Raw genomic sequence first — 27625 nt, forward strand, 5'->3', positions numbered from 1 at the left:
GCCTGCGCGAGGAGTGCGGGCTCGGTGCGCCTGCGCTTTGCGCGTCTGCGGGACCGGGTTAGGCGGCCCGCGGCAGTGATAGGGAATATTGTGTGTAGTTAGAGTTTCGGTAACCCGGCGGCTGTGAGAGGGGTCTGGAGTCCTCCCGGCGGCGACCGGACCAAGGTCAACAGCGACCGGAGCAACAGTCGAAGGCCGGGCGCGGCATGTCCCCGGTGCCTCGGCGCAGACAGTGAAGCGCGGGGCGAGCGGGATGGGTCGGCGCCGGGCGCCAGAGCTGTACCGGGCCCCGTTCCCGTTGTACGCGCTTCAGGTCGACCCCAGCGCTGGGCTGCTCATCGCTGCGGGCGGAGGAGGCGCCGCCAAGACCGGCATAAAGAACGGCGTGGTGAGTACAGTGCCACTGGGCCGGGTCGCGCCACGGGCTGAGGGCGATTCTGGGAGGGTCTGGGGACCGGCCGCACCCCTGCTTCGGACCCGGCCCCTCCCGGGTGGGAACCCCGGCATGCCGGGCGTCCCGGCGCGAATTTCAATCGAGAACTCACTCACCGGTCAATTGAGACGCTCCTAAGGTAAAGTGAAAACTGCACACGGCGCTACCTAGGCAGGAACGCTTCAGTTCGACCTCAGGATTAGCACCAGGAGTCTTATCCTGGCTTTTTCCAGGGAGGCCACATAGACTTGTCTGCCTGCCTAATAGGAGCAGCGAGTGAAATATAATCTAGGTTTCTTTACTCTTCTGAGCGTCATCATATTGTTCTGCAAACTAGAGGCTTGTTTGCTGTTACAGATTCGTGAGGCTCAAAAAAGAAAAAAGGTTGCAAGAAGTCTTTTAAACTAGAAAGTGTAGTTAGCAAAGGGGTAGGGCATCAGACTATAGGATGTTAGTTTGCCCTTGAGGTGCTCTCTGGACCTCATCCTGGTTCCCTCTCCCACAGCACTTTCTGCAACTGGAGCAGATTAATGGGCGCCTTAGCGCCTCCTTACTACACTCCCATGACACAGAGACACGGGCCACCATGAACTTGGCGCTGGCTGGTAACATCCTTGCTGCGGGGCAGGATGCCCACTGTCAGCTCCTGCGCTTCCAGACTCATCAGCAGAAGAGCAAAAACAAGGCAGAGAAGGCAGGTGAGAGCCCCCTCTCTAGCTTTGGGAAGAGGGTTAAATAAGTAAGATCTCTCTCATCTTGGTCTCTGACGAAGTGGGGCTGGAAGTGGGGTTATGGTGGCAGGCGAGAAGCTCGATGTTCACCACTAGAGAGGGGGCCAGTCCTACTTACTTTAGAAACCTGGAACCTGGCAGGCTGTTTGTGTTGCAGGTTCCAAGGAGCAGGGGCCTCGACAAAGGAAAAGGGCTGCCCCGGCAGAGAAGTCTGGAGCTGAAACCCACCAGGAGGAGGTAGAATTCAGCGTAGAGAATCTGCAGGCGGTGCAGACAGACTTCGGCCCTGATCCACTGCAGAAAGTTGTATGCTTCAACCATGATAATACCCTGCTTGCCACTGGAGGGACGGATGGCTACGTTCGTGTCTGGAAGGTGTGGTTTGGGGAGGTTAGAGAATGAGTGTCAGTAGCAGCAAGGCCAGAATTGTGAGAAACTGAACATGGGTTCTGGGGAACTTGGGAGTGAAGCCTGCACTGAGCGGCCATTAGTAGAGAAGAGGGGTGAGTATCATTGCGCTCTTGCCAGGTACCTAGGCTAACTATGGTGGTGGTTTGGCTGCAGGTACCCACCTTGGAGAAAGTTCTGGAGTTCAGAGCCCACGAAGGGGAGATTGAGGACCTGGCTTTGGGGCCTGATGGCAAGGTGAGGAGTTGAGAGGGTGGAGAAAGTAGGTGATTATGCTGTTTGTCCAGTAAGTGGATGCCCTAACTGTCCATCCTTGGAATCTTGATTCCTGACTAGTTGGTAACTGTGGGCTGGGACCTTAAGGCCTCCGTGTGGCAGAAGGATCAGCTGGTGACACAGCTGCACTGGCAAGAGAACGGACCCGCCTTTTCTAACACACCTTACCGCTACCAGGCCTGCAGGTGTGAGGACCCCGGAGGGTGGCTGAAAGAGGCACAGCCCAGATGGGGGGGGGGGGAGTGGGAGGAGACTGGGGGGAAGCTGGGGAGGATCGGAGCCCTGTCGGGTGTTACCCTAGGCCTGACCAGGGTGCAGGAGGGCACACACCTCTGAGGAGGGTTGGACGGGCCCCAGGAGCTGAACAGCTTCTCGCCCGGCCCCCAGGTTTGGGCAGGTTCCAGACCAGCCTGCTGGGCTGCGACTCTTCACGGTGCAGATTCCCCACAAGCGCCTGCGCCAGCCCCCACCCTGCTACCTCACAGCCTGGGATGGCTCCACGTTCTTGCCCCTTCGGACCAAGTCCTGTGGCCATGAAGTCATCTCCTGCCTTAGTGTCAGGTGTGAGACAGTGGTGGCTTGGCTGGGTATGGGGGGACCAGGGGGAGCTCAGGGAGACGTGCTGCCTGAGTCCCTGAGGACTGTTGTTGCTGCACAGACTCCAGGACAGCGAGCATTTTTATTGTTTGTTGCAGTGAATCGGGCACCTTCCTAGGCCTGGGCACGGTCACTGGCTCTGTTGCCATCTACATAGCTTTCTCTCTCCAGGTAATGGGTGGAGGTGGGCACAGCCCTGAGGGCTCTTTGGGGTGGGGATTCTAGGCCTGCTTCTGCACTGAGTGTGCAGGAAGGAGTCTGGCCCAGCCCGTGGCGGGAAAGTCTTCTGGGGGCAGAGGCCGTGTTTTCCAGAAGGAATGTTCCCAATTGGGCCTCCCCTCACTAGTTTTCCTCCTGTCCCCAGCGCCTGTACTACGTGAAGGAGGCCCATGGCATCGTGGTGACGGATGTGGCCTTTCTACCTGAGAAGGGTCGTGGTCCAGAGCTCCTTGGGTCCCAGGAAACTGCTCTCTTTTCTGTGGCTGTTGATAGCCGTTGCCAGCTACACCTGCTGCCCTCACGACGTGAGTCATTGGGGTGGGTGGGGTGGGGGAACCACCCCAGCTTTCGCTGTAGCGAAAACTTGCCTCCTGGAGAATGGGATGCTTATCTGTAGCCATCTACCCCCTCCTTGAATGGTTCTGTTCTCTGGGCTGTGATGCTTTGCCTCCTGACTTCTTCCCTTCCCCCCTTGCAGGGAGTGTTCCTGTATGGCTGCTGCTGCTGCTGTGTGTCGGGCTTATCGTTATGACCATCCTGCTGCTCCAGAGGGCCTTTCCAGCTTTTCTCTAGCCTCCCTGCTCCCAGGGAGCCAGGGGCCTGGGCACCGCCACCTTCCAGACCAGTGTGGAGGCCTGGAGCCCACTGCTCGCGCCACCTGGGTCCACAGCTGAGGTTGCCTCTGATGAGACTAACGGGCAATGCCTGCCCTTTCCAGTTAAAGCTTGGCTGTGGCCCTGTGCGACACTGAGTCCTGGGAACCTTGCATTCGTCATCTGTGGATCCGCCCAGGACAGTGGTGTCTGAAGGCCAGGCCACACCACCTGTCTCCTTCCCTCTGCCTACCAGAGGCTCCATAGTTGAGCTTGTCCTTTCTCCAGAAATATGTGAAGATGCCCAAGAACCTGGAGGCAGTGCTGTCCTTCCTGCAGGAACAGTCGTTTTCTTCTCCCCTCACAGCCTCGTGGCCAGTTGCTCTTCGCATTTGCTGGGGCAAGCACTGGCCTGGGACTTGGTATTAGGGAAGGAAGGGGCAAAAGGAAGGATCAGGCAGTAATCTTTGGGTTCAGCTGGGTAGCTCCAAGCCAGCCAGGCTAAATATGCAGTAAATTTCTGGACAGTCTACCCTAGCCTTGAGAAAAGGGAAAATGAACTTCAGCGCATTAGGCAGGAAAAGTTGATATTTAATAAACAAGTGAAGACTGACCTGAGGCTCCAGATGGTACTCTTGTCAGCTTTTGCCTCCCTCAGAAGGAGTGGGTGCCCTGAGGCTGAGCAGCTCTGCTGGGTGCTGGAAGATGGCTTTGGCATACTGAATGCAAGAGGCGGCTCATGTAGCAGTGCTGCCAGGGGAGCAATCCTTCCAGGAAGCTGATGTGGCCACCCCGAGCTGTGATGAGCAGTGCAACGTGGGGAGAATGTTGGGCAGCCTGTAGGGGAAGGGCTAGGAGGGGTTGGAGAGGAGGTCAGGAACCCTGGCCTCTGCTGAGAGCCCAGGTTCTCTCCACTTGCACTGCATGGCCCATTTCCCCTGGGGCCTAAAGCATCCAGATCCCAGGTGCTCACCGTGGACTGGGGAGAAGGGGTCATGAGCTGCATTGAGGCAGAGCCCAGGGATCTGGATGGCGTCTACCTTGGTTCTTGGGCTTGCTGCTCGGTAACAGGCAGCACAGTCTTTTTTTTTTTAAATTAATTAATTAATTGATTAATTTATATTTATTTATTTATTTTAATCAGTCAATTTTATACACATCACTGTATACATGTCAATCCCAATCGCCCAATTCAGCACACCACCATCCCCACCCCACTGCAGTTTTCCCCCCTTGGTGTCCATACGTTTGTTCTCTACATCTGTGTCTCAACTTCAGGCAGCACAGTCTTGCTATCCAAAGACCACAGTTGTGTAGCGCTCATCAAAGTGGCAGATTGTGCGGGCCTGCAGGTGGTGGCGGGTGGGATAGGCTAGGATGAGGATAGGGAATAAGGTGTTGGAAGGACAGTTTTGGGCAGAGAGGGGATAGTTGAAAGACTACCTGTAGCACAAAGTCTACATTCACCACCTTTTCCATCACCTTTCTGTTTCTGCAAACGAACACATAGAGTGGGACTTCCCTGGTGGCACAGTGGTTAAGAATCTGCCTGCCAATGCAGGGGACACAGGTTCGATCCCTGGTCCAGGAAGATCCCACATGCCGTGGAGCAACTAAGCCCACGTGCCACAACTACTGAGCCTGTGCTCTAGAGCCCGCGAGCCACAACTACTGAAGGCCACGCCTAGAGCCCGTGCTCCGCAATAAAAGAAGCCACTGCAGTGAAGCCCGCACACCACAACAAAGAGTAGCCCCCGCTTGCCGCAACTAGAGAAAGCCTGTGCGCAGCAACGAAGACCCAACGCAGCCAAAAAAAAAAAAATTAAAAAAAAAAAAAGAATACATAGGGCTTTGGCTCTACTCCTGGACCTGACCCAGAGCCAGCCTCTGTCTTATCTCACGAGTGAGAAAATCCAGATAGGGAACTGACCCGAGCACTGGGAGAACGTGGCATGTCTGCCATCCTACCCTGTCTGCTTCCCTTTTCCACTTGTCAAGACCCTACCGGTTCACAGCTCGGCAGAGCCCAGCAGTGAGGTGCTGATTGAAGAGCAGTGAGTTCAGTGGGGTCTTCAGGGAGCAGGTGGTCTCAGAGGAATCCCAGCATGCAGGTAGAGTCAGTGCTGCCACCAACCCCGCAGCCCGTCCCATTTGAGCCAGGTGGTTCAGCACTAATCCTGCAGGATTGGACCAGGGGCCATGAAAGAAGGGTTTGTATTGGCGAGTTGGAACAGGAGAACGGGAGAGAACATGGAGGAGGAAAGAGAAAAAGGAAGACTGGGCCTTTGGGTTAAGTGCAGGCAGCCTTTACCCTCTGAGAGAGATGCCCACAGCCAGCAGTGGAGCTTGGGAGTAGCGGCTCTTTATGTGGTTCACGACTGTCTCCAGATCTTCAGTGTTGCGGGCACAGAAGGTCCTGTAGGTCTGAGGCAAACCGGATCACTGGGTGGGGAAGGAGGCCCTGACCAGAAGGCAGAAAAGTGAAAGGGCTCAAGAAATGGAAGACAGGTAGGTTGAGGCCCAGGGCCCAGGGTCTCTGAAGGGAGTGGGGTGAAGGGCCACTACGAGGAAGGAGGGTACTCGCCAGCAGTTCTTCCCCACGGCAGCCCCGGTTCTTAAATACGATAGCCCTGTGGCACACACGGGTACATGTTAGGCAGACCGTCCCTAAGGGCTCCTCTCCCCTTTTTGGTAGGTTTCAGAAAGGCCTCGGTCAAAAGGTGCCCTTCCTATGGCACCCCCTCCCCATAGCTAGCAGGGTCTGAATTGACCCTCCCCCGACCGCTAACACACACAATTATAAGTTATCAGACACCACCCACTTCCGCTGGGCTGTGTCCATCCTTACCTATAGCCATCCTTCAAAGCTTGGTCAACTAGGTGCAAGATATATGTCTCCTGACTACTGCCTGTGACACCAGGAAGCAGTAATACAATGGGCTGGGTGGTAGGGTCAGGATATTGACTGCGGTTAGGCTGGCTGGCCCAGTCTAGGAGGAGCTGTCCTCTATCCGGGGTTTCGAGAACTTCCCTGTGGTTTTGGAGAAAAGGGCACAGAAAGATACTATTAGGAACTTCATGTACTTCGAAAGATTTTACACCCTCCTCTCCCTCCCCAAACAGCTCCCACAAGTTACCAGCATCATTTGAGGGCATGCATTATGCAAAACATTAAGACTGTAACAAGGTATAATGGGACATAAAAGATTTGAGTATTCCCTCATGGTTGTGCAATTAAATAGCCTTTCCATATAGCCACTCTGGTTACACTTCGCACACTGAGGTAGATGGGGCAAAGGTTACCCCCATTTTAAAAGAGGTACACGAGTAGGATTCCCCTGTACTTGCAGCTTTATGTTCACCCCCATCTGTCCCTTCTTACCTTGAGTAAGGGACTACAGGCGGAGACTGCAGTAAGACTGAAGATGGTTTGTAGCTGCCCCTCAAAACACCAGAGCGTAGGGTAGAAAGTCTCCACAGTGACTGGACAGTGTTGCTCCAGGAAGGCCAGAAACTGGGACCCAGTCACCAGTTGTGGCCTCTGAAACCACACAACACAATGTGCCTCACTCCCCTGATTTTTGCACCAAGCCAGTGAGGTACCCGATACCAGAGTGACCCCTTTCCAGAGGCCAGCCTGGAGGGCACTGCTTTGTCTGGGCGTAAGAAATCTAGCCTACCTCAATCTGGAATGGTCAAGTCACCTCTGTTAAGATAGTCCCACTTGGGCCCCAACTCCAGTCCTAGAGTGTAACCTCTCCAGAATTGCCCCTGAACCGACTTCCACACTCAACCTATCCATGCCCCAAACCCATTTTGGAGAGAGCAGGTAATATAAAATAAGTTGCCCAGCTGATCTGCAGGAAAGGTTGGGATCCTGGACAGAGGCTGAAGAAACGCAGCACCATTCAATCTGTGACTTTTGCCTTTTGAATTGTCTACACTTCTGCCAGTTGAATTATCCACACTCTCATCTCAAAACTAGCTCCAGTCATGCTGGCTCCTGATTTTAGCATTCCATTGTTGCATATTCCCATTCCCTACTGCATGTGCTCGCTGCTGAAGGGCTTCTTTGTACCACACCACCTCATTTTCTTACTTAACAGCCCCTGCTGTTAGACCATACTCTAAAGGAGGAATAGTCCCAATGGGAACAGATTTTCTCTTTCTTCATGCCAGCCAGGAGGAAGGTAACAGGGATAGGATGGTGGGCCAGATGAGGTCTTTGGGGACTTAGCCCTTTCAACCTCTCTGCTTGGTTCTTCTGGATACACATCAAGTGAATGAGAAGGCCTCGCCACAAAGAAGGCTTATGAGGGGGGAGTATGCTGTACAAAGACAGAAGGCCTCAGACTCAAGAAATAGAAATTGCATTTCTGTTGCAGGCTTGAAGGGACCCAAGGACCAGATTCCTATCTCTTCTTGCAGGCAAAAGGGGCTACGTAAATTATGAACTAGAGAGGCCAGGTTGGTACTGTGACTGTTGTGACTCGTACCCTGGGTCTTAAGCCCTGGAATAATAACACCTGTGATTCACTGTATGCTATTTGCTGGCACTAGGCTAAACCCAACGTTATTATAAGAAACTATGACAGGTTAAGATGTTTGCTCAAAGTCACACAGCTAGCAAAAGGCAAAGTGGAATAATAATTATGATATTAGGCAAAATATTCTCTGACATAAATTGTACCAATATTTTCTTAGGTCAGCCTCCCAAGGCAATAGAAATAAAAATAAAAATAAACAAATAGGACCTAATCAAGCTTACATCTGCTTTTACAGATCAAGCTTTTTCTAATCAAGCTTTTGCACAGCAAAGGAAACCATAAAATGAAAAGTCAACCTACAGAATGGGAGAAAATATTTGCAAACAATGAGACTGACAAGGGCTTAATTTCCAAAATATACAAACAGTTCATACAACTCAACAACAACAAAAATAAACAACCCAATCGAAAAATGGGCAGAAAAAAAAAGAAAAAATGGGCAGAAGGCCTAAATAGACATTTCTCCAAAGAAGAAATATAAATGGCTAATAGGCACATGAAAAGATGCTCAACGACTCTAATAGCGAAATGCAAATCAAAACTACAGTGAGGTAACAACCCACACCAGTCAGAATGGCCATCATTAAAAACTCTACAAATAACAAATGCTGGAGAGGATATGGAGAAAAGGGAACCCTCCTACACTGTTGGTGGGAATGTAAGTTGGTACAGCCACTATGGAGAACAGTATGGGGGTTCCTCAGAAAACTAAAAATAGAATTACCGTATGATCCAGCAATCCATACAAAATATATCCATACAAAATTCTAATTCAAAAAGATACATGCACCCCTATGTTCACAGCAGCACTGTTCATAATAGCCAAGACGTGGAAACAACCTAAATGTCCATTGACAGATGGATAAAGAATATGTGGTACATATATACAATGGAATACTATTCAGCCATTAAAAACCCCCCCACACACACACACATTTGCAGCAACATGGACACAACTAGAGATTACCATACTAAGTGAAGTCAGAAAAAGACAAATACCATATGATATCACTTATATGTGGAATCTAAAATATGACAGAAACAAACCTATCTATGAAACAGAAACGGACTCACGGACATAGAGAACAGACTTGTGGTTGCCAAGGGGGAGGGGGTTGGGGAGGGATGGAGTGGGAGGCTGGGGTTAGCAGATGTAAGCTATTATATATGCAATGGATAAACAACAAGGTCCTACTGTATAGCACAGAGAACTATATTCAATATCCTGTGATAAACCATAATGGAAAAGAATATAAATAAAGAATGTATATAAATTGTGTAACTGAATCACTTTGCTGTACAGCAGAAATTAACACAACATTGTAAATCAACTATACTTCTATTAAAAAGTATAAAAAATAATTATGATATTACCACTAATACTAGTAAGATTTGTTGAGTGCTCCTTATGTGCCAGGTATTGTGCTAAGCATTTTACATGATTATATCCTATAACCTTCACAATAGCTCTTTGAGATAGGTACTATGATCCCCCTGTGGGAACGTGTTTGAATATTGAGTAAGTCGTCAAAGGTCACAAAATGTGCCAAAGCTAGTTAGCAGTGGAGCTGGGATTGAAACTAAGAGTTTGTGCTCTTAGTCACTTTACTACATTACCTCCTAGTTGCCAAGATTTTGAGTTATCAATTTATTAAATCTTTGGTCAAACAGCTCAGTTGTGTAGAACAAGGTGCTAATAAATCACAGGTTTGATGTATGTGGGTTAGTTTCATTTTAACTCTAGTGAAGTGTTTCTTGACTTATCCCTGAGAATTAATTAGTTAAATGCCATTAGTCACTGTGGATGAATCAATCCCAATCCATTACCATGCTGGACAATCCAAACTGCATGTCCTCAGAGTGTCCAGAATTACACTTTCCCTGCATTTAAACCAGTATTTGGAAATCAAAGAAGGATTTGGAGTATAAAGTGGCAGAGGTCTCTGACTTCTCTGTGGCTGGTTGTAAGCAAAGGAAAATGTTTAGTTCAGGACAGCTCTGTTCTGAAATGACTGACTTTCCAAATCAGGCATATAAGGTAAGGTTTATAGGGTATTGTGAGGTTTGGATTTTTAAAATTGTTTTACTAAGGCACATGTATTCTATAAATAATACATAGGATGTATAAAGCTCTGAAAATACAGAAAAGTTGAGGTAACATTAAATTTCCCTATAGATCTTTTTAAAGGGCTTTAATCAATAGGTTTCTTGTTAGACTCAGCTACTTAGAACCGAGTTTAATGAAAATTAAAAGATTTAGATTTTTGTGGCTATGTAACTTACGTAAATTTCAGTGAGAATAAAATTTCCAAGTTCATCAAAATCATCCTCTTCGGACTTTTCCATTGCACTCTACATGGAAAGCCTAGAACTTAAAACGGGGCTGAATGAGCAAGGACAGTTAGGGTTATCCATTTGTCCTGAGCTAGGCGGGGAACCTCTGCCAGTCCTTAAGAGAAGCAAGGTCCTGCTAAGCTGATGGGATGATGTTGGGAGTTAGCCACCACCCCACCAACTGGTTCCTTCATCTGAATGAAGCAACTAATGAGAAGCTCATCTAGACTGCCTAAAAAGAAAAAGATAGTGTGCATATCTCCCTGACACCTCAGGATGCCTTCCACCCCGCTTTTCCGCAAGTGTTTGTCCACATCATCGGCAGCAGCACCCCTCCGATGCCTAAAAGGCCCAGCTGGCATGGGGAGTACGCGGGATGCAGAGAATCCAGGCAGGCAAAGAACCGACTCTCCATTAGGTGATAGTAGCAAAGCTGAGCCTGGCTGGAGCGCGGGACCGGAGTGGTGGTGGGGCTGTGGCGTCAAATTTCACCTGGGCCAGGAGACCCCACCCAGCCAGCCTCCACAAAGGGCTCGAGCCCCCGCTGGAAGCTGCCTTCAGACTCGAGTTACCTACACCCGCCGGCGAGAGCTCTGGACCCGCACCCTCCTGGGCCACCCACGCCCGTAGTAGCCCAAATAGAGGGCAGCGCCAAGTCCCAAAAGCAGAGAGAAGGACTGTGTCCAGCTGTCATCTTGGGGGCCCAGGGAGGAGCTCAGCCTCTCGCGTTGCTGAGTCTCCACTCCCAAGTTCTTGACTGGCTCTGACGCCTGAGCTTCGATTAGTGGGCCCGCAGGTGCGCGCTGGGCCCGGCCCGTTACACGCCATTGGACAGACTGTGCGGGTTCCTCCCTCACTGCCCGGCGATTCGGGGACCCGGGCCCCGCCCACCGCCCGTGCTCCCGTCGGCGGGCGTGGCGAGGGGCGGTGCTAGGACGTCGAGGGTGTGGGTGGGCCGCGCCTGGGCAGTCTGCGCGGAGCTGACCCCAGTGTCCTGCGAGTGGCCTCTCCGCTCGCGGGCCGGGTCTCGCGCCTCTGCGGCTCCTGCTTCCGCTTCGCGGTCAGCGGCCCTGCGGCCTCTTGTGAGGACTAGCGGCCTTCCCCGCAGCCGCCATCTTGAAGGGCAGCTCCAGCTCCTTCTTCCTCAAACCCTGCCCCGGAGCGGCGAGTCTGACAGCCTGGCCAGAGTCCCCCAGCCTCTCAGTCAGTCACACACAGAGCACAGCCACTGACGTGGTCACACCACTCCACTCCCGTAGTGTTCAGTCATTGACAGTGGCCCTTACACACTGGACACGATCATTCACACCGACACCCCACAGTATCACGTAGTCAAGTTTCAGCTACTTGAGTGAGTGGCATTCCGCACAGAGTCACACACACATGGGTTAAAGCCACTCGTCCAGTGTCACTCTACGCTGTCTCATACAATCCCTGTAACAAGTACAATAGATACTTACTCATCACCCACTCTGTACCAGGCACTTGGGATGCTGTTCCTGTCTTCATCGGAATATGGAAACAAGTAAGTAATCTACTAGAGCAATGACTCAACCTTGACTGAAGAGTGGAATTATCTGTGAGTTTCTAAAACTAGCAGTGCCCAGGCCCCACCTGCTGTTATGACTGGTCTGGAGAGGAGCCTAAGTATTAATAACAACTTAAAATCTCTCTGGAAGACTCAAATGTGTAATCAGGGTTGAACCCCTGCAACAGAGCATGGTGCTAGATAAGGGAAGTACTAGCTGCAGCGGGAGCCCCGGGGAGGGTGCCCAGACTCCATGGATCAGAGAAAGCACACCCAGCTATTAAATGACAATACATTTAAGGCGAAATCAAAAAATAAGTAGTAGTTTCCAAGGCAAGGTGGAGGAGGGGAGAGAGTAATTGTTCCAGGAGAGGGAAGAGCACAAACAAAAGCCTGGATGTGAGAGACTTCTTAAAGGAACCAAAAGAAATTTGGTGTTGCTGGAGCATGTGAGATGGTCAGGAATCAGGTTGTGGGCAGCTGCATAAAAGATGTTAGGCTTTATCCTAAGGGTGGAGGAAAGCCATCAGAGTTTTAAGGGGTGGGCGACATGATCAGAGTTATATTTCAGAAGAATCATTCAGGCTACTTCGAGAATGGATTGGAGGGGGATGAAAAGTAGGCCAATTAGGAGGCTGTTAACGGAAATTTGGCATGGACCATGGCTGCCTGGACTGAGGGAAAGCTCGGGAGAGGAGTGAAGATCTTTAAGATAGGAGGCAGAATTGATAGGACTTGGTAGTAGGTTGGAGGTGGGGGAGGAAGGAGGAATCATGGACGACCCCCAGTTTTCTGACTGCATAGATTCAGCGATGCATGGTGGTAACATTGGGATAGGGAAGCGGGGGGAGGGGAAGTTTTGAGGAGGAAGATGATGCATTCTGATTCAGACATGTCTGGGGTGCTGGTAGGTGTTCTAATTGTGTTTTCTTAGCTTCTGAATTTGTCTCTTTGGCATCCATTAATCACAGGACCAAACTAACAGCCAAAGTTGTTCACATCTCCCCTGCAATCCAGAGGCCATACTCTGAACCACTTCCTTTATCCAACTCTCACACACCAAACCAATATTTTCCCTTTCCTAGATAAACCCAGGACCAGGGACCAGTCAACTAGGGACAGCCCCTATGCCCCAAAGCTCTCTGAAGTTATTAAAACTAGCCAACCCTAAACTGTTCAACCTGCCTTGTCTTGCTTTTCTAGCTTAATAAAAGCTGTGGCCTGTGCCTTCCCCTTGCTCCTTTCTGCCTTCTGACCTACACTGGTGCTTCCCTCTGTGGTCCTGTGTGGTGAGCTGTGCCTCTTCTTCCTAAGGGAACTGTAACATTAAACTTTTCTTTCAATGGCATTGACCTCTCTGGGTTGTCACTCAGTCACCTTTAAAAATTAAGATCCGGCACAAATCAGTAGGCTGTTCAGTTCCTGATGTGGTCTGGGGCTCAGAGATTGGAATTTGAGATATGGTAGTTATCAGCATTTAGATGATATATTAGCTTGCAGGGTTGCCATAACAAAGTGCTGCAAACTGGTTGTCTTGAACAACAGAAATTTATTGTCTCACAGTTCTGGAAACTGGAAGTCCAAGATCAAGGTGTCAGCAGGATTGGTACTTGGAGAGCAGTGAGGAAGAACCTGTTCCATACCTCTCTTCTAGCTTCTGGTGGTTTGCTGAAAATCTTCAGCATTCCTTGGTGTGTAGAAGCTTCACTCCAATCTCTGCCCACATCTTCACATGCTCTTCTCCTTGTGTGTGTGTGAGTGTGTCCAAATTTCCCCTTTTTATATGAACACCAGTCATACTGGATTAGGGGCCCATCCTACTCCAGTATGACCTCATCTTCACTAATTATATCTGCAACTACCCTATTTCCAAATAAAGTCACATTCTGAGGTATTGGGGGTTAGGACTTCAACATATGAATTTTTGAGGGACACAGTTCAACCCATAAGAGATAGTGATGGAAGCTACGTGAATGGAAGAACACATGAGCAGATGGGGAATGAGGAGAGAGCCCAGAGGAACTCCGACACATGAAGAAACTAAGAAGAAATGACTAAAGAGAGAGGAACGGTATTGCCGAAACCAATGATACCATGACCCAAGGAGGTAGTGTCCAGCAGTATCCACCTGTCCACCACAGGAAGGAGGACAGCGTGACTTTGATGAGAGTGAGTTTGTTGTTGTGGATGGACGCTGATGGGAAGGAGCTGATGGGGAGGGAGAAGTTGAAGATTCCAGAGAGATAAGAAGTCATGCACTCAAAGAACTAAGTCTTTGAGCCAGTGGGTGAGGAAGTAGTCTGCAGCCTGGGTGGAGGAACTGGCTGCTCTGAGAAAACTGGTGACACTGCATTTTGACCACAAAGCTATAGCCACACACTGCAACACTGTGCTGGCAAACAACTGCCACTGTCACCCTTAAGCTGATACTTTCCCAGGCCCCCCCTCCCCCCACCATGGCTCATATGGAGCCACTTCTCAGTGATGTGCAGTCACAGTCACACAGTGATACCTTCACCGGAAACCGACAGTCACGGGTGTCACTTGAGCATCACAGCTCAGGAAGAGTTCAGCCAGATACCCTAACAGACACACCACTCACGTCCTGTACGGTCATACACCCGGACAGTCACGCGTTGGCCATACTCTCTCAAGTACTGCCATACTGGATGCACAGCCACACGAAACACCCCCTACCGCGTCACAGGTCTCTCATCCACACAGCCACATACACCAGTCACAATCACACAGGCTAACAATAAGTCACATTCTATCTTGTCACACACATCTGGGTCCCAGCAGGGAGGGAGCCCCCAGTTAAACGTGCTTCTCATTACGCACCAGCTTCATCATCTGTCTCTTTGCCTCTCTCCCTCTAGTTGTCTGTGCCTGTCAAACGCGCACGCGCTCGCGCACACGCTCTCTCGCCCGGTGCGGGCCGCCGCGGGCCGGGGTCTGCGGGCCAGGCGGGGCGGGGCGGAGACCCTGGCCACGGCGCTGGCGCTCCGGACTCTGCCCGGGCCAGGGCGGCGGCCGCAGCCGGGAGGGCTACGTGGAGCAGCCACGTGGAGCGGTCCGGGGGAGGGCCGGGCGGCGGGAGCCGAGACGCGGCGGCCGCGGCGGCGCACAGCCTCGAGCGACGACCCAGCCGGACCCGGCCCGCGCCGCGCAGCGCCGCCGCAGGTGGGTGCGAGCCCCGCCCGGGGCTGGCGGGCTGGGGGCCGGGGACCCCGCCGCGGGCAGCCGGGAGTACTGGGCGCCGCGGGGCGGGACCGCGGGCAGGGGCGGTCTCCTGGCCTCCAAGTCGGAGGCTGAAGGCGCAGTCCCTCCGCATCCCCTGCGGCTCGGACGCCGCCGGAGCGCTGGCTGTCGCCTCTGGGCGCCTCTCCGAGGTTACCCCTGAGAGCACGTCGAGGGAGGGCCTGGAAAGCGAGGCCTGAGCTCCCTCGCTGTGATGAGGGGGGTTCACAGTCCCCCAAGGGCTTTTCCGTCCGGTGTCTCATTCGTTGCTCTTGACAGCCCCGGGGAGGGGGGAGGCTGGCAGGAGTTTCATCCTCATTTGACAGCGGAGGAAAAGGGGGACCGGGGAGGGGCCGAGGTTATCACCCAGCTAGAAGTGGCAGTGGGAGCCCAGCTCTCAGGTGTGGGACCCATTTGGCTGTATAGCCAGTGCCTCTTCTCTTGCGCCGGGGGGGTGGGAGGTGCTGGGAGTCACAGGCGGCCCTGGAGAGATAAGTTAAGGGAAAGGATTGAGCTCAGAATTACTTCCGACAGTTCGAATTAGGCAGAAATGGAATGCGTGCCCTGTGGGTGGTAGGCTCCCGTCCTGGAAAGTCCAGTGGAGGCTGATGGCCACTGACAGGCATGCTGTGCAAGCAGTTTTGCACTGGATGGGAAGTCAAGCAAGAGAAAAGGCCCTGCCACATCCTAGAGCCTCTGAAATACTCAGGGAGCATCTACTCACTGCCATGCACTCAACCTACATTATTCCATTGCATCCTCCCCAAGCCCCTACAAGATAGATACCACTATCCCCATTTTTTAAAGTGAAGGTCCCAGAGCTCAGAGACACGAAGACACCTGCTGAGATCACACTGTTAGTCCTGCGAGAGGCTGGATTTGATCAGAGGTGTAACTCCAAGGCCAGGCTCTCCTCCCATGTACTGGTGCAAAGGCTTGAAGAAATCAGAGGCTAGAGGATCATTGTGAGTGTGTGTGTGTGTGTGATGTGAATAACTTTATTGAATTATATCACAACTCTAGCAGTTGTGGTGGCTTTTCTGTGGTCATTAGGGTAAATTACGCTTATGCACGTTATAGAAAATGATTAGGAACATTTTTATTTGACAGACAGTTGTTCAATAGCTGCTTTATTTCTGTTGCTCATAAAAGCTTTTGTAAATACTGTAGTTAGAAATGTGAAAGTGTGAAGAAATCACATTACACCAACCTCATTACACATTACTTGAGGTGCCTTAGCCTGACTTCCTTTAAGTAATAGAGGTGAGTTACCTGTACTAAAAATGTCACGTTTGGAACCATGACTTAGGAGAATATTACTGAGATGACACCAAAAGTCCACATGCAATTATTTGTTTCTGAAGTGGGCTGCAACCAGAGTGCTAAGGTTGTCAGGAGGGCACAGGATGTTCCAGGTAAAGGGTGGAACAGCTTGGGCAAAAGCACTGCAAAGTGAAAACGAAAAGTATTTCCGCAGACTCCAGTAACCCCTCTCTTTGAAGCAGAGTGTTAGTATAATGGAGCACTGGAAGATGAGTCTAAACTGGTAACTTGATATCTGATTGTAGAAGGCCTTAAACGTCCAGGCGAAGACTCTGGACTGTAATAGAAATAGGGAGCCATTGAAGGTTTCGGAGCAGCAGAGTTCCAGCAAAGGAAGGGTACTCTGCGTGTGGAGGGTTCTTTAAATCGAGAAGATAGCAGAGGCAGGGACAAGAATAAGAGACTACTTGTGCAATGAGTAATTCATTATCCATTTAGTATTCACTGTAACTCTGTTACGTAAGTACTATTATTATCTCCATTATGCAGATAAGTTTAGTGAGGGTAATTAACCTACCCGAGGTCACAGGGACAGTCTGTGGTGGAGCTGGGATTTGAACCTAGGTCTGGCTGGTTCCATAGCTCTGTTCTCTGTCCACTGCACATGCTGAATAGTTGCACACATGTGACATAGGGCCAAGAGGAGGAGAGTAAGAGTAATTCATGTGGGCAGGGTTCAGGACCAGGTCTTACTTTTCAGGGCTCGGTGCAAAAATAAGATTAAGAATTTCAAGACAGAGACAGCAGAGCATTAGACTAAGCCCAGGGCCCTTTTGAGAGCAGGGCCCTGTGTGACTGCCAAGAAGGCAGTTGTAATCATTATGACAACTTGACAAATCACCTCAAAACTCAGTGGCTGAAAACAATAACATTGACTTTGCCTATGAGTGTACATTCTGGGTAGGGCTGGGAAGGCAAGCTCAATTCTGCTCCATCAGTGTTGGCTGGGGCAGCTCGAAGGCTGGGGCTTGGAATGATCTACAGGTGTGCTCTCTCACCTGCCTGGCCCTTGGGTGGCGAAGTGAGCAGCTGGAGGCTAGAGCAACTGGGGCTCCTCAAGCATCCCTATCCCTCTGTGCTCTCTCCACATGGTCTTTTCAGCGTGGCAAACTTCTTCCTTGGCGGTTCAGAGCTCCAGAGAAGCATACCTGCATGTCAAGAGAGGGAGAGAGAGAACCAGAAACAGGCATAAACCGTGTTGCCTTTTATGACTCAGACTTGGAGGTCACATGGCATCATTTCTGCTATTCATTTGAAGTGAGTCGCTAAGTCCAGATCATATACAAGGAAAGGCAAATTTAACTCCAGCTACTTCCCACAAGAAAGAATTGGTAGATGTTTTTCAAACCAGCACAGTTGGTCTAATGAGTGACTGGATTAGTGGGATCCGATAGGTGTTTCCCCTTTATCTCTGAACTGCTACCACCAGAGTCATTCTTTGTAGTTTCCAAATGTCCTTTTTTAAAAGGCAGCTCCTAGTGATGATAACACATTAAGCCTGGATAATAGGTTTTGACAGCTCTGAGGGATTTAAATTACTCCTGTGCCTCCTGTTAGCCTAGGTCCTGGCAGTTAACAGATGGGAGGAGAAAGCAATTTGAGGGTATCCAGGTGGGGAGACCAGGATGGTGTGAAGCTACTACAGAGCAATCCAGAAAAACTTCTGGAAGGAAAATGCCTTATTGTATAACCAGGCACTGCGCTTTACACGTCTTGTCTCATTTAAGCCTCACCACACCCCGAGAGGTGCTCTCATCAACCTCATGTTAACAGACTGAGGTTCTGAAACACAGGAGGCACACAGTGAGTTGCAGAGCCTGGATTTGAACTTAGGCAGTCAGAGATTAGGGCCCGTACCCTTAAACTTTGGGCTATGCCACCTATACCTTAGCAATTCTGTTTCTATGTTTTTCTCTTCATCATTGCTTTAACATTTGTATCATTTCCTAGTTACCTAAATATGTAAGCTTTAAGGAGGAAAAATAATAGGTAATTTTACCTAATATTATCATCTTACTTATAAAATAGTGCCTCACATATAGTAGGTACTCAATAAATATTAAAGAAATGAGTACCATTTGCCCTTACTCTATAAACTTATATTTACACTTGCCTTCCCTACAAAGGCTCGCCTTCCTGGTCCTTGTCACTCAAGGTCTTGACTTCGGCTGGTGCTTCCCATGATGTCCTCTGCGGCATCCAGTCCAGGGTCTATATCTTCTGGCCTTCTCCTTTTGGCCTTTTCTGGCCAGCTGGCCCTCTCAGCCGTTTCGTGCCCCTCCTTCCACCTTAGAGCCTGGAGCCCTCAGACCCCTCTTTTCAAACCAGCAGCACGCTGGATACCAAGAACTGGGTGAGGCAGGCCTCCTGTCCACTTGCCTAGACCCTCTCTAAGCCATTGCTTCCTAACCGCCAAGAACACTGTGGGCAGGGCCTTCTCTTGAATCCTCACGGGTTAGGCACATAACTCTGCCGTTCTTGGATTTCCACTCAGTCTCCGTGGGGTCTCTACGGAGATTTCTGTCTCCAAGCCTCTGCTGGGGGTGGGGGTGATGAACTCCACCCTGCTGAAAATCCAAATCGCCTTGAACCCTGTTCCCTCCAGTCCTCCATCACTTGTCTTCTTGAACTTGATTCATGGTGTCTTTCATAATACAGAAGTTTAAACTTTTGATATATTCAAATCTGTCCATTTTTTCCTTTAAAACATGAATTTGAAATATTTATCATTTAAAAAATATATTTATTTATTTTGGCTGCGCTGGGTCTTAGTTGCGGCACGCGGGATCTTCGTTGTGGCATGCGGGATCTTTAGTTGCAGCATGCGGGCTTCTTCGTTGTGGCATGCAGACTCTTAGTTGTGGCATGCAGACTCTTAGTTAAGGCATGCATGCGGAATCTAGTTCCCCGACCAGGGATCGAACCCAGGCCCCCTGCATTGGGAGCTCAGAGTCTTACCCATTGGACCACCAGGGAAGTCCCATGAAATATTTATCATTTTTAATGGCTCTGTCACATAATATGATTTGCTTAACCATTGCCTAAATGTTACAGTTGTTTACAGTTCTTTGACTAATATTAATAGCACAGCTATAAATAGCTTTATAATTTCTTTTCCGTTTGTGTTTTTCCTTACATAATCCCCAGGATGATATTGTTGGGTAGGGGTTTCATGGCAGTTAATACACATTTGCAGATTACTCTCCAGAAACAGTTCACGTCTATAGTCCCTCAAACAATGTAGGTTAATACTCACTGATTCAATTTCTTCAGTGGTTATAGGACTATTAAAATTTACTATTTATTTTGATGTCAGTTTTACTGTTAAGTTTTTCTGGGAAAATGGCTATATCTGCTAAGTTTGCAAATTTCTTCATTCCTGTAGTTATGTCCCCTTTTAATTCCTAATATTGTTTATTTGTGCCTTCTCTCTTTGTTCTTAATGAAAATTGTCAGGGGTTTTGTAGTTCATTAGTTCTTTTAAAGAAACACTGTTGTTTGACTTTATTGCTGCTCTCTATTATATTTTAAATTTCTTCTATCTTTTATTTATTTATTTATTTATTTATTTATTATTTTTGGCTGTGCTGGGTCTTCGGTTCGTGCGAGGGCTTTCTCTAGTTGCGGCAAGTGGGGGCCACTCTTCGTCGCGGTGCGGGGACCGCTCTTCATCGCGGTGCGCGGGCCTCTCACTATCGCGGCCCCTCCCGTTGCGGGGCACAGGCTCCAGACGCGCAGGCTCAGTAGTTGTGGCTCACGGGCCCAGCCGCTCCGCGGCATGTGGGATCTTCCCAGACCAGGGCTCGAACCCGTGTCCCCTGCATTAGCAGGCAGATTCTCAACCACTGCGCCACTAGGGAAGCCCTCTTCTATCTTTTATTATTCATTTCTTTTAGTTTCTTTAAGTTTATTCTCCTTTACTAGCTTCTTGAGTTGGAAGCTTAACTCATTAACTCTTGGCCTTTCTTCTAATATAAGTTTTTAAGTCAACCCAATTCCCCTATACATATATATGTATATATATATGTGTGTGTATATATATATATATATATATATATATATATATATGTGTGTGTGTGTGTGTGTGTGTGTGTGTGTGTATATTCCCCTCACCCCCGCACCACATACCTTGTGGGATCTTTTTTTTAAAAAAAGTTTTATGTTTTCTCTCTTTTTTAAAAAAAATTTTATTTATTTATTATTTATTTTTGACTGCATTGGGTCTTTGTTGTTGCATGTGGGCTTTCTCTAGTTGCGGCGAGTGGGGGGCTACTCTTTGTTGTGGTGTGAGGGCTTCTCATTGAGGTGGCTTCTCCTGTTGCGGAGCACGGGCTCTAGGCGCGTGGGCTTCAGTAGTTGCAGCACATGGGCTCAGTAGTTGTGGCACGTGGGCTCACTAGTTGCAGTGTGTGGGCTCAGTAGTTGTGGCTTGCAGGCTCTAGAGCTCAGGCTTAGTAGTTGTGGTGCACGGGCTTAGTTGCTCCGCAGCATGTGGGATCTTCCCAGACCAGGGCTCTCACCCGTGTCCCCTGCATTGGCAGGTGGATTCTTAACCACTGCGCCACCAGGGAAGTTCCAGCTTGTGGGATCATAGTTTCCTGACCAGGAATTGAACCTGGGCCCTTGGCAGTGAAAGCGCCGAGTCCTAACAACTTGACCACCAGGGAATTCCCCAATCCACTTCCCCTTTAATACTGCTTTAGCTACGTATGTTGTTTTGATGTATGTTTTCCCAGTATTATACAATTCTCAGTATTCAACAATTTCCATTATGATATCCTTCTTTGACCCATATGTAAGTGTACCTTTTAAATTTTTTATATAAATGAGATTTTTACATCATTTTTGTTATTGATTCCTAATACAATTGCATTTATTCATGTAACAGTATGAGACTGATTCTTTAATATTTGCTGAGCCATATTCTTTGGCTGACTGCTTGTCAGTTTTTATAAATATCCCACATGTGTTGAGAAGAAAATGTATTTGCTAAGTGACTGGAACTGGGTTCTCTATTTGTTCATTATCTCAGGCTTAGAAAATATTTTATTCAATCGTTTCCATTCTTACTAAATATTAGTCTGCTTAATCTTTCAAATACTGTATGAGGTATGTTAAATTCTCCCACCATAATGGCAGATTTGATTTTCCTGATTGTGTTTATGCCAGATTTTTTAAAGAATTTATTTGTTTTAGAATAGTTTTAGGTTCACAGCAAAATTGAGAGGTTTCCCATATACCTCCTGCCCCACACATGCACAGCCTCATCCATTATCAACGTGCCCCACCAGAGGGGTATACGATGAACTGATGAACCTATACTGACACATCGTAATCATCCAAAGTCCATAGTTTACCTTAGGGTTCACTCTTGGTGTTGTTTGGGTTTGAACAAATCTATAATGACACGTATCTATCATTATAATATCATATAGAGTATTTTCACTGCCCTGAAAATCCTCTGTGCTTCACTTATTCATCCCTTTCACGCCCAGTCCCTGGCAACCACTGATCTTTTTACTGTCTCCATAGTTTTGCTTTTTCCAGAATGTCATACAATTGGAACCATACAGTGTGTAGCCTTTCCAGATTGGCTTCTTTCACTTAGTAGTATGCATTTAAGGTTCTTCTGTGTCTTTTCATGGCTGAATAGTTCATTCCTTTTTAGCACTGAATAATATTCTTTGTCTGGATGTACCACAATTTCTTTATCCATACACCTATCGAAGGGTATCTTGGTTGCTTCCAAATTTTGGCAATTATGAATAAAGCTGCTATAAACATCTGCGTGCAGGTTTTTGTGTGGACATGAGTTTTCTGCTCCTTTGGGTAAATACCAAGGAGTTTAATTGGTAGATTGTATGGTAAGAACATGTTTAGTCTGGAATGAAATCACCTAAGTGTCTTCCAAAGTGACTGTACCATTTTGCACTCCCACCATCAATGAATGAGAGTTCTTGCTGCTCAACATCCTTGTCAGCATTTGGTACTGTCAATGTTCTGGATTTTTGGTCATTCTAACAGGTGATAGTGTTATGCCAGTTTTCGTTTTAGGTGTTTTGAGGCTATGTTATTAGGTACATACAGGTTCAGAATCATTATATCTTCCTAGGGGATTAAACTTTTGTGCATTTTGTCATGATACTTTTTTATCTATAATAATGCTTTTCACCTTAAATTCTATTTATTCTAATGTCAATAAAACTATGCCAGCTTTCTTTCCTCTAGTATTGCTTTATATATCCTTCTTCCACCGTTTTGTTTTCTGTGACTTTACTTTTTAGGTTAATCTCTTGAAAATTGCATGTAACTTGTATGTTGTTTTATGTACCTTTTGATAATCTCTATTTCTTAACTGATGAGTTTATACAATTTATGTTTATGATTACTGATATACTTGGATCTATTTTTACCATCTTGTTTTATGCTATTTGTCTTCCTTTTTAATTATTTAAATTTTAGTTTCTTCTTTTTCCCCTATTATCTCCTCCATGATGCTTTTTTTTTTTTTTTTTTTTTTTTTGGTTGCGGCAGGTCTTAGTCTACAAACTACGTAGACTCACTATATCTGTTGGGGCCAACGTATGTCTAGAAAAACAGAGACAGTTTCTATGACTCTCGGGAGCTTCACCTTCTTGTGGACTTCCATGTTGTGCTGCTTCTTCCTCAAGGCAGCTCTATTTGCACAGCTACACATGTATCTACCTGTTGGCCAGTTGCTCACTGCCTCTAGGAAGAGCTCTTAGGAAGCTGATGTCCTCCCTTGCACTGGTTCGGAACCTTGTCAGGGTCATGGAACTCTTTGAGAGTCTGCTGAAAGCTATGCACCTTTCTCCAGGAAAATTCAATGCCAGCCAAAGTGTAGGGTACCATTTCAGAGAGTTCCTGATCCTCTGCTCTAGACCATCAAGCACCTGATGATTTGTCTTCCTAAAGATGAGTTTGATGTCTCAGGCCTCAGCTCTGGAGGGCTTCTGCTTCCTCAGAAACTCACATGATATGTACACAATCCTGGGACTAATTGGAAAACTTCATGCTCTGAACATTGATAGATACTCTATTTGACTATTTTCATTTAATCAAGTGATGTGCTGCCAATGGGCCTACACAATGTAGGTCTAAAGGAAAGTTTTTGTTTTTTTCCTTTCTATTGGGATCTGGTTTTCCTGTGTTTAATAAATAGCAATTCTTGGGACCACTGTTGGATTGACCCTGATTTGTTGTGTTTTCAAGCCCTACCTGAGTGTAGACCTATTTCAAGGAGTCTAGTCTCTTTTGATTTGTTCTTCAGTGAGTTTTTAATAGATACAAACCAACAATCTGTTTCCCTCCCTGTTTAAGCCTTGGTCTTTTTGTGACTCTATGCACTTCTAATTTGGCCTTTTTCTTATCCTCTCTGAACTAGTTTCCACTCGTAAAATGAGTGGACTGAACTACATCATATGTGCTTAAACTGCACTTCTGCGAGCACCTGGGGGACTGGCAGGGCAAGAGGAGTGGGGTGCTCCTGCCCACAGCGCAGCTTCCCCCAGCACAGGTCTGCGTTATGCGCTTTACGTGCTGGATCCGGAATAAGATTTATTTTGAGCCAAGTTCCTGATGTCCGTGTGTGGCTCCTCCCTGCACAGGAGTCCTGTCACCTGGGTGGCAGGTAGAGGCAGGGAGAGAGGCGTTCCTGTCTAACCCACCGATCCCCCCCTCTGGCAGACACCGCTTCCCTCTGATGCCCTAACCCTGTTCCTACTTCCAGCTACAGGAGGGATGTTACCTGTGACGATGAGAATGCTAGTGCTGCTGCTGCTGCCGCCCCTAAGTCAGGCTGCCCCCAAGGACGGCACCACAAGGTAACGGGATTCAGAGGGCAGGGCCGTGGGCTGGGAGCAGGGGGGGTCTCTGGAGAATCGGAGGTATGCTGTGGGCCCCTCTGGGAGGCGGGAGACTGGGTGTACGCTCCCTGACTTCTGTATCCTCCCCACCACCTCAGCTTCTGCCTTGTGCCTGTTAGAGTGCCCTCTGCAAGGTGGGCATCGACACATGTTTGCTGGACTCACTTGGAAACCGGGAGCTCATTTCCAATGAGATGTGAGGCTATGAGCTTGGGAAGGGGCTGCAGTCCTCTTATCAAGACCTTATAGTGGAAGCTCCAAAGAAATAGAGATCATTAGCATATCACTTCTATTTTATTTGAATATCTTTCTTGAGGTTTTGTGTATTAATACTATGCAGTGGGTATGCTGGGTGGGGTCGGGGGATGGATACAGCCACAGCAGCAAGGGCTGGCAGCAGTGACAAAAGTTGCTGTAACAGCTCCTGCCAGCTCTCTGGCATCACACATCTGGATTGACTTGGGCAAACAGGGATCCCTGTCCGGAACTGCGAGCAAATCTTGAGCTTTAAAGACTGACAAAAAGCCCCTGAGCAGATCGAAACTACAAAACCAACATATATGCCCTCAACTTGGGGTAAAAAAGAGTCCACTCTGTGTCATGGAGCAAATCGGGTCTGTATAAAACTGGGCAGTGCCACCGGGCTCAGCCAGAGACCTGTCCCTCGGCTCCCAGCATCACAGAGGAAGGGTTGCCATGATGCATGTTGTCCTGCCGCCCACTATGCTGGTTTCTTGGGTCTCCAACTTGTGTCTACTAGGTGCGGCTTCCTCTGGCCTCCACCAAACCAGATGTTTTATTGGGATTTTTCACTTACCATCTAAGCTAGGAATCTGCAAAGGCAGAGTCTGGGGAGTAAGGTTCTGCTTCTGAGGAAGCCAGAATGGCCTCCTCCCCACAAGGTTTTTGGGGACCTGGAGAAGCAGCTCCCTTTGGGTCTGGGGGGAGAACTCTACCAGGAGCTTGGGGATGGAAGGCTGTGAGGCTGGGCCCTCAGAGGAGGCTCTTTGCAAGGCCAGTGCTTCCCTCCCTTCTCCAGGCTGGACCCTGAAGTGCAGCATCGACCTCTACCCAACCCCTTCCAGCCAGGCCAGGAGCAACTTCAGTGAGTAGGCTGGGGTGGGGCGCCTGAGGGCCAGGCCTGGGGCTGCAGACTGGCCTCTCGTGGACTGATTTTCCGCTTTTCTGCCAGACTTCTGCAGAGCTACCTAAAGGGACTAGAGAGGATGGAAGAGGAGCCAGAGCACATGAGCCGGGAGCAGGGTGAGGGGCTGGGCTGATGGGGCCAGTGGACGGGGGGGGGGCTCAGGGCAGCCAGAGCTGGGACTGACCTCGGGCCATCCCGCGACTCCCACCTGACCCACCTGTCGCCTGATGCCTCTTCTGACCCAGCCTCTCTTCCTTAGTCCTCCTCTACCTCTTTGCTCTCCACGACTATGACCAGAGTGGACAGCTGGATGGCCTGGAGCTGTTGTCCATGTTGACAGCAACTCTGGCCCCTGGAGCTTCTGACTCTCCCACCACCAACCCGGTAAGCCCTGCTGGATGGGGGCCCTTCTCCCAGAAGAAGACCCAGCTCCCTGGGGCTCTGGTTTTTTTCCATCATGACTCTTTTGGTGAATCCCCTGTGAAAGGAGGACTCAAAGCCTGCATGGCAGGGATGCAGGGGGGTGTTGGGAGGGTCAGGGTTCCTGGGAGCATCCAGTCACTATAGACCCTTCCACAGGTGATCCTCGTAGTGGATGAGGTGCTGGAGACCCAGGACCTGAATGGGGATGGGCTCATGACCCCTGCGGAGCTCGTCAACTTCCCCGGAGAGGACCCGAGGCACACAGATCTCAAAGAGCCCCCAGAGCCACAGGATGTTGGGAGGCAGCCTCTGTTGGCTAAAAGCCCATCAAGACAAGAAGCACATGAAGCCCCAGGTCCCAGAGAAGAAGCTGGGGGACAGGTGGAGGCCAGAAGGGAGTCCTTGGAACCTGTACAGGAGGCTGGGGGACAGGCAGAGGCTGCAAGAGAAGCCCCAGGCCCTGGAGGGGAGGTTGGGGAACAGGTAGAAGCCAGGGACGCTGGAGAGAGAGCAGAAGAGCTTCCAAGGGAAACACTGGAGTCTAAGAAAACCCCAAATGAGCTTGAGGTTCATGCTATTCAGCTGGAGAATGATGAGATATAAACCTTGAGGATACAGGTTTGCACCCCTAGAAGTCTCAGTGCCAGAACATAAGCCCCGAAGGGTAGGGTGTGTATGTTAGGACAACAACCACCTCTGTGCCCCCTTCCTGGCCCCAGTAGGTGGCAGGTCTTTCTGTGCAGCTCAGGGAGACCCTAAGTTGAAGGGCAGCTTTAGGGCCCAGACAACCAATAAAGAACCAAATGAACCCATCCCTCTGGGCCATCGATCCACTGGTCCAGCCTGCCCTGACCTCAGGCTGCAGGGGGTCGGGACTGGGCAGTCCTCTTGGGAGGGCAGGAATTCAGTTTACCCAGTGTTCTCAGATGGTGCTGAGACACAGCAGAGTACAGCACTAGGCCACAGCCAGCTGCAGACAACCGGGGGAAGGGAGCTCAGCCTTTCCCTGGGCCCTAACCACTAGAATGCCCTCCTGCAGTTCAGGGTAGATCTTCTCCATCATCCTGTATCTACTCCCACCCCTGAAAATATTAATAATTACCATTTATTGAGAACCTAGTACACACTGGGCATCATGCTGGGCATTTTACATATTGTGATTTTATCCTCACGATAATTCTATGACCAGGCAGGCACCATTTGACAGATGAGGAAATTGGGGAAGATGGAGTTCAGTAATATACTCATGGTCCCATAGCTAATTAAGTGGCAGATTTGAATTCAGGCCTGTCTGAGCCTAAAGCCCATACCTTTTATCACATCCTATGGCCTCACCTCCCTGCCCCAACTCCCATATGGAAATTCGCCAATTCCCATATGCCCTCAGACCAGGTCTCCCCCAGGGAAAGCAATGCTTTGTATTCCAGGTCACATCTGTGGCTGAGGCACCGCCTCAACTACAAGGCGGCTCCGAGCGTGGGGCGGTCAGGCTCGGGGGCAGTCACTGGGGAGATATTTTTGGACTGCAGAGGCTCCGCCAAACCAGAGTAGGCTCCGTGCCCGCTGGCCTGTCAGGTTGGCTCAGCCACGTGGACACTCTTGTGGCCACTGGAGTCTTGTGACAGAGCTGGGGCCCAGAGGAGCTTTTCTCATGGCTTGTGGTTATTTGGAAGGTTCCCTGGGGTGCAAGGGGTTAAGTCTCCTCCCCCACCAGGAAGGCTGGAAGTCTGGCCCTCTACCCTGAGCTGGGCCCCCAGCAAGGGCACAGCTGGTGGCAAGCCTGGGGCACTTCCTGCTGCTCTGGTCTGGGTGGCCCTTCCTCTGGGCCTGGGCAGGAGGTGAATTTGGGGAATAGAGAAAAAAAGGGCGAAGGACTGCAGGATCAAAGCCTCCAGAATCCCCAGCCAGAGCAGCTCAGACATCAAAGACAGACTGCCAGA

The 27625-nt window shown here is 49.3% G+C and overlaps 3 protein-coding genes across 7 annotated transcripts; 2 read left to right on the forward strand and 1 right to left on the reverse strand.

The window, feature by feature from the left end:
* Positions 1-3870, forward strand: PREB (prolactin regulatory element binding). 2 transcript variants are annotated; one of them, XM_036872906.1, is made up of 9 exons: positions 1-388; positions 939-1131; positions 1322-1539; positions 1729-1809; positions 1909-2033; positions 2236-2409; positions 2544-2616; positions 2810-2969; positions 3143-3870. In XM_036872906.1, exons 1-9 carry the CDS (start codon positions 254-256, stop codon positions 3235-3237), a joined length of 1254 nt encoding a protein of 417 aa, XP_036728801.1. In that variant the 5' UTR covers positions 1-253; the 3' UTR covers positions 3238-3870. The 2 variants fall into 2 exon arrangements, with proteins under 2 accessions (XP_036728801.1, XP_036728802.1); XM_036872907.1 differs by lacking the exon at positions 2810-2969 and having other exon boundaries at positions 37-388.
* On the reverse strand, positions 3870-11647 carry ABHD1 (abhydrolase domain containing 1). The gene is given in 14 exon segments (XM_036872586.1): positions 3870-3979; positions 3981-4108; positions 4231-4338; positions 4543-4603; positions 4701-4749; positions 5263-5436; positions 5569-5681; positions 5842-5887; positions 6106-6288; positions 6640-6678; positions 6680-6798; positions 10744-10913; positions 11030-11191; positions 11617-11647. Coding segments are annotated over 14 exon segments (1467 nt in total). The 3' UTR covers positions 3870-3895.
* On the forward strand, positions 11109-27530 carry CGREF1 (cell growth regulator with EF-hand domain 1). 4 transcript variants are annotated; one of them, XM_036872912.1, is made up of 6 exons: positions 11109-11663; positions 23980-24073; positions 25155-25220; positions 25308-25378; positions 25522-25646; positions 25842-27530. In XM_036872912.1, exons 1-6 carry the CDS (start codon positions 11654-11656, stop codon positions 26286-26288), a joined length of 813 nt encoding a protein of 270 aa, XP_036728807.1. In that variant the 5' UTR covers positions 11109-11653; the 3' UTR covers positions 26289-27530. The 4 variants fall into 4 exon arrangements, with proteins under 4 accessions (XP_036728807.1, XP_036728808.1, XP_036728809.1 ...); XM_036872913.1 differs by lacking the exon at positions 11109-11663 and adding an exon at positions 14525-14849; XM_036872914.1 differs by lacking the exon at positions 11109-11663 and adding an exon at positions 14525-14849 and having other exon boundaries at positions 23986-24073.
* The last annotated feature ends 95 nt before the right edge of the window (positions 27531-27625 follow it).

Source organism: Balaenoptera musculus, chromosome 13 (genome assembly GCF_009873245.2).
Source record: "Balaenoptera musculus isolate JJ_BM4_2016_0621 chromosome 13, mBalMus1.pri.v3, whole genome shotgun sequence".
Taxonomy (NCBI): Eukaryota; Metazoa; Chordata; class Mammalia; order Artiodactyla; family Balaenopteridae; genus Balaenoptera; species Balaenoptera musculus.